The sequence below is a fragment of the Pteronotus mesoamericanus genome, unplaced genomic scaffold (genome assembly GCF_021234165.1).
Source record: "Pteronotus mesoamericanus isolate MK-2021 breed Mesoamerican mustached bat unplaced genomic scaffold, CSHL_Meso_final contig_26, whole genome shotgun sequence".
Classification (NCBI taxonomy): Eukaryota; Metazoa; Chordata; class Mammalia; order Chiroptera; family Mormoopidae; genus Pteronotus; species Pteronotus mesoamericanus.
The window spans coordinates 9,366,405-9,383,063 of NW_026555109.1; the positions used below are offsets into that span (position 1 = coordinate 9,366,405).

General features: G+C 36.6%; 1 protein-coding gene across 1 annotated transcript in view; it reads right to left on the reverse strand.

Annotated features, from left to right (window-relative positions):
- Positions 1-16,659, reverse strand: part of EFNB2 (ephrin B2) — a 51,094-nt gene that overhangs the window by 14,594 nt on the left and 19,841 nt on the right. Inside the window, exon 2 of the mRNA XM_054574381.1 lies at positions 13,410-13,693. Within this exon, the coding sequence (XP_054430356.1) occupies positions 13,410-13,693 (284 nt within the window). The remainder of the gene's footprint in view (positions 1-13,409; positions 13,694-16,659) is intronic.

Genomic DNA, 16,659 nt, shown 5'->3' on the forward strand with positions numbered 1-16,659 from the left:
ACTCAGCATAATGTTGCCCACAGCCAACTCAACTTAGGGAGTTTTTGGGGTATCCAAATCCTGCCAAGGAGTACGCCATTTTTAACACAGGAGGTTGATTCCGAGAACCTCAACTGCTCATTCGGATAAGCTGTCTAACGGCCATACCACCATGAATGCGCCAATCTTGTCAGATAAGCTGACAAAACCCCAAGGAGGACTGGAAGGAGCAGACATAGATAGCCTTTATTACTCACATTACAGGGAGCACCGACGGCGGCAAATCAGCGAGGCAGGGCTGCATCTCCCCGAGTCAGAGACTTGTTTTAAGGGGTCCCAGACAAAGGGGGCACGTGTCTTGCACGTGACTCTAAACTACATTACCTCAGTGTGTACCTGCAGAGGGAAAAGGTCAAGAAGCAGTCACACAGGACAAGAAGCCGCTCCCAAAAGGAGATAAGGAAGGAATCACAATCCATTTCCAAAGCAACACACTCTCCTTCTGGCCAGCCTTCCATCATGGGGTTGGAGGAGCCATGTCCAGCACGGCCCCACAGCCCTGGTGTTGCACGGAGGGAAATCCACAGATGCTATCTTTACAGAGGTCTTAACTGAAGCTATTGCTGATTTGGCGGAAGGTGTGAAGAAGGGGGACGGTAGGGGTGAATGGGGAGAGCTAGCCAAGAGGCAGAATATCGTGAGGACAATTTTTCTCCTACATTCCTGCACCCTGCTTCTTTCCCCTCTAAGTCAACTTTGAAGTTGCAAAGCTTACTGGAAGATACTAAAAAATGTATTACTCATGTTAAAACAGCACCCAAATACTTGGCTATTTGAAAAGGGGTTAAACGTTAAAAGACAATTCAATATTATGACATGAAAATTTTTTTTCCCTAAGTTAGGAATGATCTGAACAAGATAGTAATACCAACTGAAACTTTAGCAGGTAAACTTTATAGCAAGCATAAAATAACTCAGAGTAACTTCAACTTATTTTATATTGGATCCCACAGTAAAAATTAACCTCTCTCTTCGATACTACCTCCTTATCTGAGAGTATAGGGTGTGTGGTTTTAATTCTAGAGGTCTCCCTGCCTCCACCTTGAGAAATTGCAGAGCCAAGCATCCTGTCCTGATTGTGCCTCTCTACTGGCAGAGAATGCTGAAATAAAGCCATAACACTTAATATTCTGATTTCTCCTGCAATAGCCAGTCACCAAGAAACTTTAAAAGGTTTAGTGGCTGACTTTGAAAACAGTAAGAAATTGCTAATGCTTGGGAACACAACCTATTTCCATTTCAGGAGACAATTTTGCAATTATTTTTATTGTTGATTGGAATGTATTGGGAATTTTTAACATAAAGAAAGAGTAAAAGTAAACTGTTACCTCACTTTATGTTGTCTCTCTCTACCAGCATTATCTAATCCTACCATAATCAGTATTACTAAATGGATTAAATTGCACTTAATCATTTAGAGACAGAAAAATAACATTGTTATACCTAAGCTTTGTGCCCTTTTTTCCCCCTTGGCCCAGGGAAAAATACTTTATAAAATTAAAAATTACTAGAAAAGTTCCTCCATCTAGTTAGAAAATAGGTTTAATAAAAATACATGGGCATTTTATAGCGTGCTTTTAAAATCTTTTGCTTCAGGGATCTAATTGCATATAGTGAGTATACTGAAATCACTATCCTGTTTCCCCAGGGCATGATTTTCAGTGAGTAGAGATCATTGCTCAGCAAAAAGGAACCCTGAGTTCACGCTGCTTGAAAGTCCTCTTCACATTTTAAAACTACACAGCCAACATCTGTGGTTTCCCACTAATTTGGACATGAACTTATCTGCAGTTCTTACTCCCTGGGAATAGTATACCGGTTATCTGAGCAGAAACTAGAGAACCAGGGAGTAAAACACTAAAAGGGCAAGAATATTTCTGGTTATGTTTTTTAGATTGTGCCTAGGCAGAAGAAGTAATTTACATTTAAACATGCCTTCATTTGATTGCTATTGCCCTGTACCCCAGAGAGCTAAGCTGCTGCACTGGACCTTGGCTGTTTTTTAGCCTATCATATCAGTAACGTTGTGCCAATCAGATGGAAAAGTCAACTGCTGGGTTGGTAATGACACATGGGTCACATTAATAAAAAGGGTAGGGATGAAGGGAGCACAAAAAAATTCTACAGAGTCATAGCTTCACTATGAAGGAAAATTCTTAGGTTATAATGGAAAGGATGAATCATCAACATATACTAATAATTTGGACATTTCAAACTATTTTAAAATGTAGCTTACTGGGATGGGGCTGGGATGCTTTTGGGGGGATGGTTAATGGACACTCAAAAGCAAATATTTTTAATAATATCAACCAAAGAAATCTACCAAAAAGAGGCAGATAATCATACAGGGTCAGGAAAATCACAGTTTCATTTTCTAGCAAGAATGAAAACCTTGTCTTTATATAAAGCTGCACTTGATATATTCACTCTTATTTGATTATGAAACAAACAACATTTTATGAAGATTCTCAATATCCTATTTGTACTACCCTTTTCTACCATGTCATCATATGCTGGCTCTGCTAATTTTATTTCTTAGGCCAGTCTTCCTACACATTAGTCTCCTTAAGTTCAACATAGTCTTTTGAAGAACCAGAATGCTATTACCTGGCAAACTTGGGAACTAAAAGAAGCAGAATCAAGTGGGAAATATGGAAAGAAAAGCTAGGACATTAAAATAAACATGACATACGAATTAGGTTACTGTCTTCCTTTAACAGGGCTAAAAACTCTTTGAGTGTCTGAAGGGGAAAAAATAGAAATGAGATATGTGAGTTGAAAACAAGGAGGCTGACAAAAAATATAATCACTTGATGCAAACATACAACCCAGGACACTAATCTCTGTCTACTTAACACCCTGACATCAGTTCAAATTCAAATGTGTGATGCAAATTCAAAATATGTACTACAAAAACAGAGATTCAATTTTTATAACTCAAATGAACTGAGTTTAATGCCTTGGGTATCTTGGTTCTCCTCTCAGATACTGCCTTAAAAGAAAACAATCTAACATGGAAATGATAATGTTCACTGTATGCCAAAAAACAAATGCCTTTTTTTAAATTAGTAAAATCTTCTGAAACAGAAATATCTGTATAATGTGCCAAAAGGAAGAAAAAAAATTCACTTCTAACTTCTTCCTCTTTATGTGTTTTCTTTGTGGATTTACAGTGAAAGAAATAAAGACTACACCATCATGACTTTCTAAGGACCCTGTTATTTTTGCTTGGCATAATATAAAAAAAAGTTCAGTATTCTTTCAAATAACATGACATTTCATCCTATAATGCCTTATCTTAAAGTAAAAGTTTGATAAATACTTCTTAAATGACCTCACAGAGGAAAAATACAACGAAGAATATTTTCAAAAATAAATATATATCCACAAAAGCTTTTATTAAAATTCTCTACTTGATGAGACAGCTCTCATCAGCATTTGATTAACAGATTTTAGTGTGTGGAAAATAGTTCACAGTTAAAACACAGCATAAGCTACTAGTGATGTAGGATGTGTGTGTTTCTCACCCAAGGGAGCAATGTTACAGTGTGATAGAAAGACTCATTTTAATTAAAACCATATCACTATGGTTGTGTTTTGAAATTTTAAAGCAGTAAATCAGGCATTAAGAAGAAATAACTGGCTTACCCTCAGTGACTTCCACACAACACAATTAATTACGTTTTTCCGCTAGACAGACGATTTGGAAAAATGAACTTAAAAATGAAGTCACAATTTAGATTTTCCCCCTTGTATTTTAGCATTTAAGTATGAAGAAAAGTACCAGGTCTCTAGCATAAATGGATGTTCTTAATAAAAAAATATAATTTTATTTCCACAATTTCAAATGTTCATCATTAGGAAAAAAAAGGAGTTTTTAAAAAATGTAAAAACCTTAAAACAATTTAGTAAACTGTCTTTGTGTGTCCACTAAAAGATTTAATGACATTATTACTTCACCATTTTACATTACTTTTTTGGGAAGACAGGAGATAGAATACTATGTAGATAGGAGAAAAGATACTATGTAGAACTGAGTATTATACCTCATACCTCATATGAGACTTGGACATTGAGAGTCAACCCATTAAGAGAATAGTAACAATATGAAGTAATAAATACTACATCTAGAAGAAATTCGGCCATAGCTTACTCATAAAACCTTTTAACCATTAAAAACTGTATACAAAAATTCAAGTAATCATTGAAGATGCTAAGAGACATAGGTATCTGTGATATAGTAGTCCCAAAAAGTCACTGATTACATACAATCCAAATGAAAAAGATGAGAAGTAGTGAATGTGAGCATGTGTATATGAATGTAAGTGTGTACACATCTATTTGGCATATATCACTGAAAAAAATACACACTCAAATCAGTGCACTAACACTTTTCTGAGAAAGAGCAAGCAGTCTTGGCAATAAATTACCTGTCCTCCATACCCCCTCTATTTTTTTTTTTAACTAGAGGCATGATTAAATACATGAAATTATTTCTGAGTGGTCTGCTTTATTTCCCCTCAAAATAATGCTTGCAATACCCTATTGTCTTTATTTTAAATAACTTCTGTTAAAAAATCATCCCTTGCTAAGTCTAAGATTTTACTGCTAAAAATTATAATGATTTTATGCAGGTAGAATCTCTCATTAGGTTAAAAAATAATCAACATGAGTCCATTAAAAGAGCTTTTCATCTAACATGCTTTAAGGGGGTTTATCTTATCACCACAGTGATTCAGATAAAACTAACATTATGTGCATGTGATAATTAACAGTAAAAGAATAATTATCTTTATATATGAGAGTCAACCTTTAACATGGGCCAAAACCTACTAAAAAAGGAATTATATTTTAAAAATAGGTGCCCAGGTGATCATTCCAATATAATAACCACACTCACATTAAAAAAAAACCAAACAAAAAACAATAAGAATGATGTGAGGGCTCTAAAGATAAAACATAATTCCCTATTGCTACATTAGCTTAATTTAAGTATTCAGATTTTTAAAAATAACACTTACCAGTCAAAAGAGAGTGATAATATCTAATGAAAATATTCTGAAACATGAAGCATGTGTTTGAGTGAATGCTTATTTCTATTCCACAATCCACTGCTCAGTCCTGAGTTTCTAATAGTCTTAATTATTAAAATATCTTTGTGGTGGCATGGAAATGTCTAGATAGCAAAGGGTCAGAGTAAAAAGTTCATAGTGAGGAGGGGGTGCACATCTCACAAACCTCTTGCTCATTCTACTGTCACTAATCACATGCAATGATATTAATGACCCAGTAATTGCGAGACCGCAGCACTGAAGTGGAAAACATCCATCTGAGGCAGAGTTCAGCTCTGGGTGGTAGAACTTCACCAGTGACTGAATTAATGTTTGCTGACAGTTTAGAATACAACACTGCAGATGAGAAAATATGCCACTCTCATGGCATAATAGTTTAGATGGACATGATGTTATTTGCTTTGACCATCGAGACACCAGTGGTAACCCCAATAAAGGGCCCTGTCTGAATTTGCCCTATACATGAACCTTATTTCATTCAGGGGAACATGTCATCTCCTCTAAGGCTCCAGAGCAATTTTCCACATGTTTGCTTTAATAAAAGAATATCTTCATCTCCTGGTTTAATATCAGGAACAATGAAACTAGGCTACCTCACTAATGCAAAAAGCCATTTGCTAAGCACATCTGTCTTTTAGCAACGCCCAGCTGGGCTCCTCTGTGAAGTGATCAATTATGTGACTTCCAGAGGTTTTGCCAATCAATCCACCCATCCATCCATCCAGCCATTCATCCAAACTACAGCACCTGTACTTGGCTAAGGAAATTTTTAGTCTCTTAATCCCTCTACTTGAGAGATTTTTAGTCTTGTAATTTTACTATTTAGAAACTTTTTATTGAAGGCCTTAAACTGCTTGGTAACATTAAAAAAAAGTAGCATAGTGTTACTGAAGAAGTGGAAGTGATTGATAGACCTAAAAAAAAAATTGGAATATCTGACAAATTGCTATTACAATCACCTTGTCCCAGTGGGCCTTTCTCCTTTCCTACTGCTCTGTAGGAGGTTCTTCGTTCAACTTTGGGACATATGATTGAAGTGAGTTATTACTGAAGCTATTTACATAACATAGGACAGGGCATCAGGCAGAACATGCTTCATATAAGCATAGAGTTCATTAGGTATCCATCCCTATCATATGGGGTTCTTTGCTATAGCTGTGGATGTGTTATGAATATGTATACACACACTCTTCCCTGTAACTATGTGTGTGATGTGATATATACAAATACTATCTTTCTTTTCACTGTGTATGCATTTATATGCCTAGTCACTCAGGAGGCACTGTCATAAACTAGTGGCATTAATCTAAGGGTCTGACAACCGTGGCTTGAGTTTTGACTCTGACATTTCATGGCTGTGTGAACTGTCCTAAACAACTCAACTTTCAAAGTTTCAGTTTTCTCTCAGTGATAAAAATGTCTCTGTTATCTGTGTTTCAAGACTCCAAAGTGACACAAAATATGTGAGGCTATAACACTTATCCCTGAGTGATCAAACACCCAACCCAGCCTGAGACTTCATAATGTTAGGAACAAATGCATGACTCAGGAACAACATAAATAAGTTTTTCCAAAGTAATCTTTTGTGTCTGCCTATGCTTCTTGGCCATTTCCTAAAGTGCTGTATTTTGCTTTAAATTTTGATCTTCATGATGAATATTTAAAGGCTATTAAGAAACTTGTTCTCTGTCATGCTTGTACTAAGCCTCCAGTATTGTTCAATTATTTAAAAGTCTAAGTGAACTTTTAAAAAGCTATAAATACAGGTGCTAGAGATATCAAGATGTATTTTATGAAATAGTAAAAGCAGTTTTATTCTTAGCAATTTCTAAATAATTTCTTTTTTTCCTAAGTACTTGCCTTCATTTCTCACCTCTCTTGCTTTGGCTCTTATTTTGCATATGAGGTGTTGGTTTTTCCCATCACTTTGAGAATCAGAGTCATCTTATTCTTTCATTGGTTATTTTGGGAATTAGGAATAGTGCTTACAGGACTCTGTCTACCTCTAAATGAGATAAACTATCACTACTGCCCAGGTGACACCATGGAACATGAACAATCTCACCCTAAATAGCTTTCTCCTCCTAAAACCTGAGTGACCTTAACTAAGTATCCCAGAGGCTATGACTCCTTCAGGCCCATGAGCCAGAAGTTTCTCAGCACAATCTCCAGTTAAACAGAAGCCAAGGCTTTACTCCTTAAGTGCAACGAACTGAAGCTCTATTCATCTTAAATTGAACAAGTAGTCTTGCTGATATACTCTGAGAGAGCCTTCAATACAGTCAGAAAAGGATTTCACATTTTGTTAAAAAAAAATTAGGAATGACACTTCTAATTATGACATTGATGAAATCGTGTACTTTCCCAGCTAGTCTTGGTGACAAGGCAGTTCTGACACATATTTTTCCTCTAGAAGAATATTTATATTACATTAGGATGCTGCTAAAATTATCAGTAAAAACATAGCATTTTCTTTGTGTATTAGGGAACTAAGAAAAAGCCTGGCAAAATTGGTTAAATGGAAAGTGAGGAAAATGCATTTGGAAGACTCTTATTGGTCCATGTCCTCTGGTCTTACAGAGGATATGCTAACGTGTTTGGGCAAGTCCACCAACCAAAAGGTACATAAACTCATGTTTCCTGGTAAGCAAAGCCCAAGGACTAAAGAACTTTCATAACACTCCAAAAAGACAAAGAGGGAAGATCTTATAATTAATTGATACAGCATTACTGAAACTTGTAAACTTTCTGAAGTTTTATTTTATGGATAGTTTTCAAATAAATGATACTTTCTTTTAAAGATTTTATTTATTTATTTTTAGAGATAGGAAAAGGGGGGGCAGAAGGAGAGAAACATTGATGTGAGAGAGAAACATTGACCAGTCGCCGCTTGTACACACCTCAACCACGGACCTAACTCTCAACCCAGGCATGTGCCTTGACTGGGAATTGAATTGGCTGGCGATTCTGCCTTGCAGGATGATGTCCAACCGAGCTACATGGGTCAGGGTTTAATGATACTTTATGAGCCCATCTTCCCCACCCCTAGCTTGAAGGAAAGCACAGGTTTGTCTTGTATATTATCTCATATATCTTACCCCACTCCAAAGATACTCGTAGTAGTACTCAGCTGGTGCCAGCCACGGAGGTAAGCACTTAACACATATTTCCCCATTTAAACGCACATCATCCCAAGAAGGCAGGCACTGTTATCACCCCCAATTTAAAGATGAACAGTTGAGGCAGAGATTGGTTAAGTTACTTGCTAAGGGGCATTCCCGAACCCAGGCCTGTCCGCCTCCAGTCTCTCAACCACTCTGTTAATCTGCAGTTTTAAGTGGTGGGTGTATCTATCCCCCAAACACCAAGATTCTGATCAACATTCTAACACAAAGATGACAGTTGTAGGTTAAAAATAAAAATGTGTTTAAATGCTTGAATTCAGTAATTACATGCAAGGTTTCAAACATCAATCCTTACCCCAAAGTCAGAGGATATAAGTGACAGGATGATGTAGCCATATCACTAAACTTGAGGGAATGTAGCTTTTGCTACAATTGTCATATAAATAATTCATAAACTAAAGCATATAATTACTTCACAGAGGCCACCCATTCTTATATATTTTAAAAGAAATCTAAATGTAAAAGGGCACTTGAAAGCTCCCGTAACTATTTTGCTAGGAAAAATACAGTACATTCGGTATATTTTAGTGCTACTTGCCATTCTACTCCCCAGATATAAATATATCAAAAACAAAAAAGAAGGAAAAAAACAGAAGAAAAACAAATAAATATATAGCCATATTCAACAAAAATACAGAAATGAAGTCTGTTCTTCTGTTTTGATTTTTTAAAAAGTGTTTCATTACTTTTGTGAGCAAGTGTTTTAATTTATTTTGTAATTTTGCTCAGCAGTGGAGTCTATGCCTAAAAATAGCATAGCTGACTGTGCAGCCTTCCAATTGTATATACCCTGATTAAAAAAATTTTTGCTTTGGAGAATTAAGCCAAAGAAGGGCTAAGAATGGTGACTCTTCTAACTCATTCGGTGTTTCTCAAGGAAGAGTGTCTCAAGGCACGGAAAATGAGGGATGGCTTTTGGAAGGATGACTGTGAACATGGCAAGGCATATTTTATAGAGTAACTTTTAATAAAAACAATCATTAGAAATGCCAACCTTTAGATTGTTTTCCACAAATCCATGCCCTGGCTACGGATCTGAAGTAAAATAACATAAAAACCACGTAAGTTAAATTGGGAGGTGCTCTGAGCATGCCATGTTCTTTGTCTAACAACTGGGTCATGGCCACTGTTCCCTGAAAAGGTATTAACACAATGGCATTCATTCTCATCTATCTCTAACTCCATTTTTATAGTGTGATAAAAAAACCTCTTTGTAGCTATTTTGCAAGACTTTATGCTAAGGTTGGTTACCAACCCACAGAACCTTCTTCATAAGGTTGGATGTTGCAACGGACCAACGCACCAAAGTTGTTGACTCATTCAGTTCTATCACCTCTAAAAAGAAATGTAAACCAAGCACAGAAAGCATCCACAAGAAAACTTTATGACACAAATACGAAGGCTGAGAACACAGTTATGAATGTTTTACTAATAGTAACTGAAGTGTTTACTAAGACAGAACATCCTTTGATAACAGGGAACTTTAGAATGGTTATTTCATAAATTCTTTTTAAACCTTAAGGACATAATAAAAATAACTATAGATTATGTAAAATGCTCACTATATTTTTAAGGTAATTAAGAATAAAATAGGGCTATTTCAGACTAAATGATCTTAACATTCCCACCTTTGGATCATTTGAGATTAGGAGATTTCATTATGCAAATTAGGCCCATTGCTAATTACTGAAATAGGTCACTTGAAAAAGTCAATTCTAAACATTAAGAAAATTATATATTTATATAATTTTGCCACATGCCAAAGCAAATAACCATATATAAGGAGAACTAATGAGGATTCATAGCATTTTGTCATGTCATAAGTGGATACTCAGTAGGTTTAAAAATATACTTCCAATTAAAAAATTAATATTTACTTCTGAAACTCAAAAGTATGATGCCTGTTTTAAATCTGTTAACACTACAAATCAAATTAAATTTCTTTAAACAATTTACAGCAGCTTCTGTCCATTTCAATTGGAATAAAGCCACACTAACAAAGAGATACTATGTTGGATGTGCACATCCAATCATAAAATGTTTAGGAACTGGAGACTTCCATCATTAGCCAGAACAAAACAGCAGTTTCTAGAGAAAAAATTAAAATTAAAAGAAATAAAGTGACTTTCTTGTTAAGCTCAGAGAGCAGGACTAGAACCCAAATCTCTGGGCCTGGTGCTCCTGGAAGCAGCTCATCTAGGGAATGACCCCACACCAGTCCAGTCCCATCCAGTCCAGTCCAGTCCAGTAGCAATTTGGACTGTTTCCCTCTAAGGTAATGAAGCACTACTTCAAACTATCAGTTTCCTTCTTATCCCAATGGAAAGAAACCAGCACGCAATACTGATGATTTTCATATGGATACTCTTAATTATGAAGGTGCTTACTAAGTAAATATTAAAATTTGGAATTAAGCTCATATAGTATATATATTGTAGCAACTCAAAACACCGGTATTGTTAACTGTCTCAAAATGATTGATGACTTGAAGTATTAGGAATATACTTGTAAATTTTAGTACTTTTCGTTATGCTACCTAATACAGTACTATTTTAAGTAGAATGTGATTGTGTGCGGGGCGGGGGGAAGAGGGTGGAGGGAGGGAAGGATTGTTTGATGTAGAAAGTAGTCACTTTTTAAAATCTCTTAATTGTTTTGGTGCCTTGGAATTCTTGAAGATGCAAAGAAAGTGAACATCAACTTTTTAAACTAGTTTAAAATTTGTCCTTCTCATCATTCATTTCCTTTCCAGGGAAAGGTGCGTATCCATGAGCTTTCCTTTAGGCCCGGTGAGAAATTGGCTTCTGCATTTTCCCAACTTCTGAAACATCTTCCTATGTCTGTGACTTGGTCTTTTAACTCACTGGGGAGAGTCTGCATGGACTTTGTGACATACTTCTGAGCTTTGGGCTCTTTACCCAGCCCTGTGACAATCGCCCAACCAACGGCAGCATTCAAACAGCCTCTCATTGTTTCAAACTTGAAACCCTCAACTCTATTTTAAGAACAATTCTTTTATCCCAGGATACCACATACTTTTGTACTGTAAATCATAACTCTAAGGAGAGTTCTGTACATCAACAGAGCTTAGCTACCTGCTAATGAACCTAATATGAGTTTTTAGGAAAAGAAAAAGAAGAGATGTCATTATTGTATAGATGACTATCATAATGAATTACAAATTAAACTGTGCTTCTAAATACAAACCTATCGTATGTTGATAACAAGTCATCCATTATTAAATGCTCACTACATTAAACAAAAAGATGTTGCTAAATAATGTTTATTTGCATTTCCTGCATATTACTTCAGACTAAAGGCTAAATGCATAAGGTTTGCTGAAATCCAACTTGCACTCTGTGGGAATTTACAGAATTTACAAAGCCGTCCTTATGAAATCATAAACTGAAATACATAGAGGAGAACCTGGGTCTGTCGGCTGATCTGCATGGAAGAGCCAATAAGTGGACTTGGGGTGCAGGTACAGTTCCAGTGCCATATATTTAACACCATAGGAATATTTGATACTCTAGGGCACATGCTTTTCAGGTACCCTGCCCCCACCCCATGTTCTTTATATCTCCATCCTACTGGGGAATTAACATTCTTACTGAGGGTAACTTTCAGTTCCCAACAAATGGGATGCTAAATATGAGTGTCCTTGGTAAAAAATCTTACTTAAAATGTCTAAAAAAAAGTAAACTGCTAGGCTTCCAAAAATTTAAGGTTTCCATTTATTTTACCTAATAATTATTTTGTATTTTCAAAGATTTCTCTATTATTTTGTACACTGCTACTCCATCTACTTTTTTCATCAGAATGCTTTATTTTCATTGTATGATAATTATTTCTTTAACTATATAGTTTAACACTCTCCCTTTTTCTTTGTTACTTATTGTTGTGCAGCCACTCTCTGTTTATCAAATTGATTTAAAAATAGGTTCTCAGTCTGGGGCATTTCAGGTTTGCAGCAAAGTACAAGATAATTAGATGGTTATGACCACTTTTGTTTCAATTACTAATGTAGTAAAAAATAGTATGTTATTGAGCACTAAATCACTATTCAGTGAATTATTGATTCTAAGCTCTAAAAAAAGGGCAGTTAGGAAGTTGAGAAAGCAGGGTTTTAACCTGGCCGCCAAGAGATGTGTGGGTGCAGCCAATGGACAGCAGTCCTCTCTTCCCTAAGGAACTGAAGTCTATGGAAACATGAAGTGGAGACTCCAACCCAGCAATGAGCAAAATTTTAAATTAAAGAAATTAAGAAAATACTACTTCTTTGCCTTAGTGATGCAAATAGTTGTCTCAGTCACTGAGACTGCAGTAAAAAAAACTTGGACTAACTTTGGCTTTGTGCTGGGATGTGATTTGCACTTAGTTGGCGTGTGCTCCAGGGAGTGTATCATATGCCTTCATAGCCTCATAAGAGGACAGCAGTTCAGATATAACTCAAAGGATACATAGTATCTGTTTCTGAAGCAATGTATTAAATTACTGACAGACTTTTTAAAAACAGTTAAGCAACCCCAAGTTTTGTCACATTCTTCACATTTGACATCCCATGTATAATTGTGGCTTGTCTGTAATGCTCATCCTCGAACCTGTAAGGTCTATCTCATTGATGCCTTCATGATTCTATTACACCATCTTGTTACCATCGAATCCCTAGTGCTTAGGCACAGTTTCTGGCACAGAGTAAACACTAAATGAATGAGTGAATGACAGATGGATGAATGGATGAAGAGAAAAGTCATAGTACAATATTTACCCACTAAATTTCACCAATGGTTCTTAAAAATAGTTTTGTCAGCAGAGGTGCTGTGTGTGTGTGCGTGTGTGTGTGCATTTGTGTATGTGTGTATACACACACATATTTATTTCAATACTATAAAAACTCTAGGAGGTTTTTTTTCTCTTTAGGTATTTATATTTAATGAGTAGTATCGGTACAGGGTCCCACATTCAGCTAAGGTTTCCTAAAAAAAATAGACAATTTTCAGCAAAGATTCACCAAATGTTTGCCACAATAATAATGTTAAGGAAGCAAAAACTGATACAAACCTATTTAGCTTATCTTAATTTCTACAAAATAAGTAAATAGAATTATACTTACATATAATGTAATAATCTTTGTTCTTCTGAAATTCTAGACCCCAGAGGTTAGGGCTGAACTCTTGAAACTTGATAGTGAATTTTACATCTTGGTCTGGTTTGGCACAGTTGAGGAGAGGCGTGTTTTCCTTCTTAATAGTACATCTGTCTGCTTGGTCTTTATCAACCATATAAACTTTATAATATTCATATTGGCCAACAGTTTTAGAGTCCACTTTGGGGCAAATAATATCCAATTTGTCTCCTATCTGTGGGTATAGTACCAGTCCTTGTCCAGGTAGAAATCTAAAAGCATTAAAAAAAAAAAACATTGAATTGATAAAAGTATTAATAATCAAAATACAGCCAGATGACAAAAATAATTCCAAACTACAAATTGCTAAATCCATACTTCTTTAATCAAAGTATCTTAGTTCAGATCAGCATGGGATGTTTTTAGGAATTAAACTGTAAAGAAAAGAAAAAAGAAAGAACCGTTCTCCTTACTTCATGCAAAAAGACCAGTCAACCTGCCGACATTTCTTTACTACCCCCTCACTTAGAACAGTTCAGTGCTCTTTTGTGTAACTTTACAATAACTTTGCCTCCTGGTGAGTCAGACCTTCCCACCTGTTTGTTATTTTTTAACCATTGGCAGCCTTCGTTTATTGGGCATACCACAGAGAGATGGCATTAATGCCAGGAACAGTGGGTGCACTAATACTTTGTTGTCTTGTTAGTTTCCATTGGCTGTTGATGTTAATTAACAGACAAGTTTCATCAAGAATGTTTCAAATTACTTACCGTAATTAGTCACTGATCAAACAATGGGTTTTTTATTACACTGAACAAAAGAAATGTCTTACAAACCCATAAAAGATAACTAGAAATAATTAGTTGTAGTATTGATTCAGCTGCAAGATGCAGAGTCCCTGACTGGCAAGGACAGCGACTACTGTCCTTGCTCCACCAACCCTTTTCCCCTTCTCTTGACATATATTTGCTCCAATTATTTCTTAGAAGCAAATCTTTAGAACTACGACAACTGATACAATATCCCCTTAAGGCTTACAGCTAAAAGCCTTTCCCCTCCCCTTCCTCCTCCTTGCTAGCCATGCTGCTGAAAGATCTTTTTTAATGGGGAGTTTCTCTGAGAAACTGAAACAAGACCTTTCTAATGAACATCCTTCTACAAATGCTAACACTTAGAAATCCCAGCTCTCTCCTCTGGAAGCAGCCAAGCCTTCAAGCTCATTAAAATATTAAAGCCTGAGAACAAAGCATCATGCCTGAATCTTTCCAATCCAATCCTTTATTTAATCGGGAAGCCCACCAGCCATGACAATTAATGGGTCGTAATTCACCGAGAGAGAGCCAGGACGATGAGGCACCCCAATTTCATTTCAAATACGTACTGAAGAAACAGGTTATGATTTATGCTAATGAATGGTATTAATTTTCTGAAAATGGCATGAGGTTGGTTATGAAGCATCACAGAACATAACAGAAATTACATTACAGATTTATATTAACAATCAATACTCCTCACGGCAGGAAAAATGCATGTTGCAGACAGTGGTTTGTCAACTTCCTTGGGAACACTGTTTTACAATCCCAGAGAGAGAGTAGTCCCCCCCACCACCTATTTTTTACTGAGCTTTTTAAGCCAGGATGAACGACATTTACTCATTAACATAAAGAAAAAGAATGAAAGGAAGGAAAGGAGAGAGGACACGAAGGAGGGAGGGATGGAGGGATGAAGGAAGGACAAAAATCACCTAATAAAGTCTCAAAATGACTATTTTTATAACAATGATGAATTTCATACAAACATATACATACTTGAATTTCTCTACAACTTTTAACAAATGAGGACCACCACTTAGTAAGAGTTGTAAGACTCTCTCTTTGACCTTTTTGATCATTTCTATAGTTTTCTGAGGAGGCACTTTGAATATTGAACTCCTGGGAGCTGAAGGACTGACTCCCTGGGCACTCCGTCCGCCTCCTGAGTGCCAGCACAGTCTCTTGGCAAACCTGTCTTCTCTGCGAATAACACAAAGACTCTGGGTTCTGGTGGAGGTGCTGAAGGACTGAATCAGGATGTCTGTGGATGAGGCTTTTCGGACTTTACCCCTGTCCCCCACAGTGATTCTGATGTGTCCCTGTGGTTAAGAAGTGGTGGCAGGATGCCCAGCAGTCAGAACAAGTGAAATATGGTGAGCACTATCTCACCTGCCTGACACATCGTTTTTTTCAGTTTTATTCCTTAACCTTCTTGGAAAAAATCTTCACTGCATCCAAAAACCAGAAGCCAGTTTCTGCCAAGGGTTTCCACTCTAGTCCAAATATTTCCTACCCTAAATCTCCTCTTTTAGCAGCTGGCACAGAGTGATCAGCACATGTAAGCTGTTGTTAAAACTATTCCTAAATCACAACCAAGTTCTGCAGCCTGGATGCCTGTACCTGCCTTCCCTCAAAGTTCTGAGCTTTACACTCATCAGCTTTTACATGGACCACAGGGGCTTGCCCATACTTTAGATATCAGGATCCTTAGCAGCCAGATGGACACATTTTCTTGTCTACACAGTCAATTATTTTTTAAAAATGCATCAGATCTACCCCCACCTCCACCACAACACACACACACGCTGTATATCACCTCTGCATATCTTAGAACCCTCCCACATCACACCCTATGTCTAAAGTTTGGCTCACTAAGCTCTTTCTCCATTCGAAATGCTCCCAAGATCCTGTTCTTTCATGATATAAATTTTCTTCCTGTGTAACCAAAGACTCATCAGAGATTTCCTCCCACCCATGTAAGTAACTCCTCATGACTCTCTTTTCACTCACCAATTGAGTTACAGCTTTTGCTGGTGCTGATGGGTGAGGTCAAGAACTTACAACACACAGGCTGGGGTGCTACAAAGATCTCCATGTTCTAGACCATATTTTCAGAAGGCACAAATCACATGAAAAGTGGCAACAGTAGTGATGGGGGAGTGATGTATGGGGAGGGTAACCCATGGGGTGGCTTATCGAAATGGAAAGGAATGGGAGGAACCTCAAATTTTAATAAGGTTATTTAATATGCTCGTGAAAAGTAAATCTCAATAAAACTCACTATTTCTAATGCTTTGAAAAAAGTCAGATCATTTTTCAGAATATATTATAGCAAAAAGTAAAGCAAGAATTTTATCTTTTTCCCTGAAAAAGCAATCATTTCAAGAGTTTCTTTAAAAAATAAATTATTGCTTCTGCCCTGGCTG